Source organism: Chaetura pelagica, unplaced genomic scaffold (assembly GCF_000747805.2).
Source record: "Chaetura pelagica isolate M959 unplaced genomic scaffold, ChaPel_1.0 scaffold281, whole genome shotgun sequence".
NCBI classification, from domain to species: domain Eukaryota; kingdom Metazoa; phylum Chordata; class Aves; order Apodiformes; family Apodidae; genus Chaetura; species Chaetura pelagica.
The window spans coordinates 107,064-114,025 of record NW_009952058.1 but is presented as its reverse complement, the minus strand read 5'-3'; the positions used below and the strand labels follow the sequence as shown (position 1 = coordinate 114,025).

Genomic DNA, 6,962 nt, shown 5'->3' with positions numbered 1-6,962 from the left:
GAGGGCGCGGCCGGCACCCGGGCTCTCCCGCTCCCCTCGGGAGAACCGGGCCGTCGTGGCCAGGTTGGTGCCCCGCGGGGCTGCAGGGCAGGGGGAACCAGTCCCTGCCTTGTGTCCTTCGCGCCCCTTCCCGCACCCGTTAGGTCCTGTTGCGGAAGCCTTTCCCCTCACTGCTTGGAACTCGGTTTGGCCTGTGAGGTTTGCCCGCTGCTTCCCTTAGGAATGTGAGAGCAGCTCAGCCCGGTAGCACCCATGACTGTCAAACCACCCGTGATACAAGATCACCTAGTATTACTTTGATTAGCTGTGGGGCTTTATAAACTGTGTGGCAGCTGACAAAATTCTTCCATTCTTCCTTTACAAAGTTTAAGCGGCAGGTGGGTGAGCAGGAGGAGGATACAGACCTTTGGATCGGATACTCTGCCTTTCATTTGGGTGACTACAAGAGAGCTCTAGAGGTAAGGTGGGGAAATCCTGCTCCCACAGGATGGTAGTTGGGATGTTATGGTAAAGTGATGACAACAGAGGAAGATGTTCTGTAACAGGCAACAGTTCTGCCAGTCAGTGAAGGTACAAATGTACAGTAATAAGATGCCAGAAAGCAGTTCTTTTTTTTTTAAAATGGCATTTACCTATGAAAATAGACCTTTTTAATGTTATCTACTCTGATTCAATACTAGGTTCATTAGCCTGGTTTGCCCCTTTAAATGTCATAGTTCATGTCCCAAAGTTTTAATTCCCTTTTTGCAGCTAGCTTTCCACAGTTTTGTTTTTGAGGTTTAATTATGTCTATGTTTTCATTGTGTAGCTTATCTCTAATATGCATGCTTTTTTAATTCTTTATTTAGAGGTTGATGCCTCATGCCATTTAATGTACTTTATTGTTCTTTGTGTTTTCTTGTATTGGGTAGTTCAATGAAATGAGACATTCTCATTCTCCAAAAGCTTTAAGTCACTAAAAGACATGTTGATGGTTCAAATACACATACATTTTTTAATATTTGCACCATACAGTGCTGTTGTGTCTTCTTTAGTCCACGAGTCCATATGCAGTTTTTCCTCTTGTGTCCATTTATGTCTCCAGTGAAATTCAATTTTTTGCTAATCAGTTTGTTGCCAGCATCCCTGGGATCCCTTTTTCTTCTTAGTTCAGCTAGCTTATTTCTCTGTAGAAGTCCTAGGAAGATTTGAAAAGAGCTCCAGATGCCCAAGTATTGTGTGTCTCATTGCTATATTCCTGCATATGGGAATTGCTGGCTCTATAGAATGCTGTATTGCACCTTCTAAAGCTTATTTGTTTTGGTCTATTTGGTTGCAGCTGGGGGAGATCTCCATCATGGTTCCCTGTGAAGCAAAGTTGTGAAGTGTAGTTGGATCTGCAGTCTTTTAATTTGCTTTCCTTGGAAGAAATATTAAAAACAGGTTATAAAGTATTAACAAAAGAAAATAATCATAGAGAAATAGATTATAGAACAATTATTATATTTTCTCTTGTAGATAAAATGACGTGTTTAACTATAGTACTACATGGTCACACACTCAAGATTCATGTGTGAGGTGGAAATAGAATTTCTAAAGCTACCTACTAAGTTCACAAGGCACTTTCCTCCTCACAAACTTGAAGAGGAAACATCCATTGGAGATGTTAGAAATGTTCCATGAATCATATTCACGGTATACACAGTATAGAATGTAGAATAGTAGTAAAGGAAATAGTGGTAACTTAATATTGATGTTTAGAGCTGTGGAATTTTAAGAGGTATGAATGTAACTATTAGTTCCTGTTATTTATTTATATCTACATGTTAGGTGTTAATAGGGCATGAAAGTTTTTTAGAAAGGAAAACTATGTGTATACGAATTAAAAATAGCTTACAATTTATTTGAAAGTTGTGCTACTTGGAACACCCGGTAGGTGCTTTTGTAGCCAGAGTGGATTTTAAGTCTTTCCTCCAACGATAGAGTAACAGCGCTTTTTTTCTTTGAAGCATTAGGTTTTGTGTATGGTGTCTGATTCACCACTAGGTGATGCTTTTGATTCAGACTTTTAAAAACTGCAACATAAGTGGTTTTTTTCCCTGTTTTTCTGCCGAAGTAGGGACAATAAAAGGTTTGTATGCATGGTTTGTGGTTGGTTTGTGCGTGTTTTAAATGAGAGATCACTGGGCCTATCTTTTCAGATTTAAGACTGGTTTTTGGTACAGTGATGAGTCGTGATAATAGTCATTTTGTGGTGGCATGCAGGAACTGACCCTGTGCATCTCTACCTAGTTCCTTTTGGGACCGAACTGTTGTAATTCCCAAGCCTATGGTAATAAAGAGTGTTGACTGTGGAGGCTGCATTGCCTTTCAGTTTTCGGCCTCAAGATTGAAGTGTAGTTCTGTATCTTCTCTGCTGTGTTACAGAGGCATGGCTGCTGTGTTCTCAAGGACAAATTCCTTGATTATCTATACTGTCTAGCCCTTGGGGCACTCTTTGCAGAGTGTCAGGAGCACTGTAAATAAAATACTGTGGGTAGAAGATTTTGCAGAATTATCCAGAGTGACATTACACACAATCTAAATCGTTCACGCTCCCGAGTGCCTGCAAGTGGCAACACATGGTCTGCCACTATATTTCCAGTTCGTGGTTTGTATTCCATATACTTGATTAAATCTTCTGAAGTTATGCTGCTCAATAATTCTTTTATTCTTCATGCATTATTTTTGTAAAAATATCACAAACTTCCGCCAGTAACTCCAACAGTCTCTCCCATCTGCTGCCTCCCTCCTAGAAGAGAATCAGGAGCCATTCCTGCCTAGCTCCTGTCTACCCTGACTTTGTTCAGGATAATTTCAGTCAAATAGTAAACCATGAGAGGAACCTGGCTATACGAGGTTATAATGATTTCTGTAACAGGGTTATAACAGTTCATCCATGAACAATATCTGATCTTGCTTGAGTACTTCTGCTAGAAATGTGAGAATACAGGTATGATCAAGTTCCTGACAGCTGAAGCGAGAAAGTAAAAGATGGACTTTTGGCCCAGGAAAGTTCCCTAGACTTCTCTGTCATGACTGTAGCCAGGTTGCAATGAGTATCTCCATACATCCTTTGAGCACTTGTGGAGCAGCCCCATAGGTTGGCCTGTTTATTGGCTCTTCAGGATCTGTGTTTATGGGCTTGGAGAATCCAGACAAGTAATAAGGGTACTGGGCAGAATCCTGCTGGTGTTGACAGTGTCAGTAGGTATCTGTAGTTGTAAGCAATCAACGTGGCAGCCTGCTTTTGAGGAAGAGTGCATGTATCTCATCACAGGGGCAAAAGGTGGAGGAGGGTGAAATAGCAAGAAGCTGTTATGCTCCTGGTTGTCAAAAATATGCCACAGGTTGACTCTTGGCAAAACTTCAGGAGTATTTAGTTTGTTTGGCTTTGTTGTTTTTTTGGAGAGAAGGTGGAAAGCTCCTGTGAAATAGTCTTTGAGAGACTGATATTGAATGGCTTTTAGTGAGGAAAGGGGCAACACCACATAGTCTGGGCTCATGGCCCAAAACTACAGGGTAAGGAGCACTAATAGTCCTCATTTTTATTTACTGTGTTTCCATAGATTCACATTGGTACTGCTAGAGCATTCCTTATTTATTGCTTGCTTTGGATGGCTGAGCCAGAGCATGTCTTATGTTTATTCACTTTGTATTTTCTAATAAGTCTGCCTGAAGCCATAGCCGAAAGAGGCCGTTGGGTGCATTTAATCTCAATGGATTTTGAAAGATTCCAGATGGTCCCAATAAACAGCAGTGGCCTGTCTCTCAGTGCTCCATGGCAGGCCTACATCATAATTGAACTGGTCTCAGTAGGAAAGGTTGGCCTCTATGTAAATGTGTTTTTTTTGGTTTTTTTTGTTTTTTTTTAAATTTGTTGCAAATCCTCTTGAAGGATAGCTAGTCCCTGAAGTACTGGCAAGACTGAGCTGGCTGTTAGGGCATACCTTACTAGTATCTTCTCTGTTGGGTGTGCAGTTTGCTTTCACATCGCAACAGAAAAAAAATTCTTTGTGCTTGCAAACTACAAACTTTATTGTTGTGAGCAGGTTTTTGTTCTTAGGATTCACTGTCTTTTGGACAAGACTTATTTTATCTAGTATTATATATACATCTGTGCCTTTTTCCTGGAGGTAAGAACTCTCCCACCTGTAGTGGCACAATCTGGTAAATGCTCCCTAGGAAGAGGGAAATTCTAGTTCTTGTGTTCAGAGGAAGAGTACAGAGTTGTCAAGGGGTTGTGTTGCTGGGAGGGATGAGAGGCTTATTTTGATTGGGAGTATGTGGATGACCTTCTTTCAGCAGGTCTTGTGAGGACTTTGTATGACCTGCCTGTTGGACATGGTTGGATGGGGAGCAGGAGCACCAGCAGGAGGCCCTTTTGCTGGAATGGTCATGCCTAGTAATTTCACAGAAATTACTGTCCCTTCCTGACAGAGGGAAAAAAGAAATGAATCAAGAGGTTTCCCTGCCTCTATTTTTAGTACCTGTTGTTATGCAGAGCAAAATACTTGTCTTCAGAAATATCACTGTTTGGTGGCAGCAAAGTTTTTCTTCATGAAAGAAGCAGATTGAAAGCGTGATCTGTTAAGTTTTTACTGTTTCACAAATAACAAGAAAGGAAGCAGTTTATGTGACAGTATTCAGGGATATGTAATTAATGTGAATGTGTAAGAAATACCAGAATATGGTATCTACTAGTTTTCTGTATCTGTTGGCTGCAAGTCTTAAAATAGGAAATGGTGAAGTTAGGCACAGTTTAGTGACATTAATTATTATTATATCTTTATCTATTAGGAAATCTTGAACTTGCCTAGGGCCAATTTCTGGGCTTAGATTTTAATTCAGTGATCTCCAAGCAATTTTGATCGTGCGCCTCTTATGTAAAAATTTTGTGATCTGTTAAGTTTTTACTGTTTCACAAATAACAAGAAAGGAAGCAGTTTATGTGACAGTATTCAGGGATATGTAATTAATGTGAATGTGTAAGAAATACCAGAATATGGTATCTACTAGTTTTCTGTATCTGTTGGCTGCAAGTCTTAAAATAGGAAATGGTGAAGTTAGGCACAGTTTAGTGACATTAATTATTATTATATCTTTATCTATTAGGAAATCTTGAACTTGCCTAGGGCCAATTTCTGGGCTTAGATTTTAATTCAGTGATCTCCAAGCAATTTTGATCGTGCGCCTCTTATGTAAAAATTTTTTGCACATGGTCCCCCAGTATACATATATATATATATATGTATGTATTTATAAATTATACATGTACTACTGTACTATTATGTAATTGTAAAACATACACAAGAATATACATTTTACTAGTATGAGATAAAGTTGAAATAAACATAATTTTAAAAATCTTTATTTTAGTTATTATTGATAGAGAAAATGTTCTTCTTGCACCAAATGGTACTGTCTTGCAGAGTTGCAAGGGTGTACATACTCCACTTTGTAGACTGCTGTTTTAATCTATTGAAGACACTACCTACAAGTTTATAAAAATATGTTTAACACTTACTCCAGTAAGTGTTCACAAAGAAATTTCCTTGGTGTTTATGGCTCCCAGGCTTTGACTGGAAAAGAAGTTAGGAAAGTATCAGAAAAGACTGAGGAGAAGTTGGTTATGTTGATGTCTTTATAACTTTAGTGTATTTTTTATAAATAATGTCTTTTTAATAATATACAAATATGTTGTAAATAAATATATATTTATAACTTCAGTATTGACATAATTCATTCTCCTACAGTGAATATTTATAGCACTGCTTGTCCCTGTTGTCTGTTCTATTACTGTAAACAGAAAAGACTTAGGAACTATTTAGGTTACAGTTGCATTGTAAGAGCTGCAATGAACTTGAGAGTAAGTCATTTGATCTCAGTAACTTAGTGATGCATTACGAAATGGTGGACAGAAGAGTGACATTTAATACAAGTCTGTGCTATTATGCATTTTTTAAAAATCAAGTTTTTCTTCTGCTACAGGAATACGAGGCCCTAACCCAACAACCAGCTTGCAATCCAGATGTTTGGGTGAACCTTGCCTGTACATACTTTTTTCTGGGGATGTATACACAAGCTGAACAAGCAGCCTTGAAAGGTAAGGTGTATGTTTCTGGTGAAAGGGACTACTTCTTGACTTGAACACTAGAAGTGATTTCCAGAGGAAGTATTCAAAGCCTTATTTTCATAGGAATAAAAGATATTTTGAGACGAAGGTTTTTTTGTTTGGGTTTCTTTGGGTTTGGTGGTTGTTTTTTCATTTAATAGGCCAGTTATGATGCAGTTTGCTTCCTTAAAATACCTTGGGCAGGTGGAGCAGCTGGAACTGAAATAAGCATCTGGAAAACATTTACTTTTATTAATTTCTAAATACAAAACCCTGCTGATCAGTAACAAAGTTTCTTTTCTTTTGACTGATTCCATGTCTATGAGCCAGTGTGAATGAAGCTATTTAGGCTAGTGAAATTATAAAAACTAGGCATATGAGAGAGCTCAATATTCTCTCTAATGTGGACAAAAATTCTGTTTACGTAGTTTGGGTGAATTAGTAGGTGGTCTTGTTAGCTTGTAAGTCAGGTATTGGGTATCTGATTCTTTAAGGCATGGAGTTCATTGCAGTCACATTTTTACAGTTCTATTTTAATCTGAACATGCATGAAATCATTTAAAGAAGCGGAATGGAAACTGGATTCCAAGGCTATTTTAACTGCCTAAAAATCTTTCTGCAGTTTAATTTTATTACCCATCACTTTCTGTTTATCTTAGTGATTTCTAAATTGTTTCCTATAACTGTAATATCTCAGTGCTTTCTAAGTAGAATTAATAGTAGTGGAGTCAACTTCTGACTTTTGCCCTTTTAGGATTAAATTCTTATTGAAGTACAGGTTTTCTCCTTTCTTTAGTCTTCTGATCTTGGGCTGAAAATAGGGTAGGGA

The 6,962-nt window shown here is 38.4% G+C and overlaps 1 protein-coding gene across 1 annotated transcript in view; it reads left to right on the top strand.

Annotated features, from left to right (window-relative positions):
* TTC26 (tetratricopeptide repeat domain 26) overlaps positions 1 to 6,962 on the top strand; it is a 48,225-nt gene that overhangs the window by 764 nt on the left and 40,499 nt on the right. The window contains exons 2-3 of the mRNA XM_010003915.1: positions 366 to 458; positions 6,010 to 6,124. Of these exons, the coding sequence (XP_010002217.1) occupies positions 366 to 458; positions 6,010 to 6,124 (208 nt within the window). The remainder of the gene's footprint in view (positions 1 to 365; positions 459 to 6,009; positions 6,125 to 6,962) is intronic.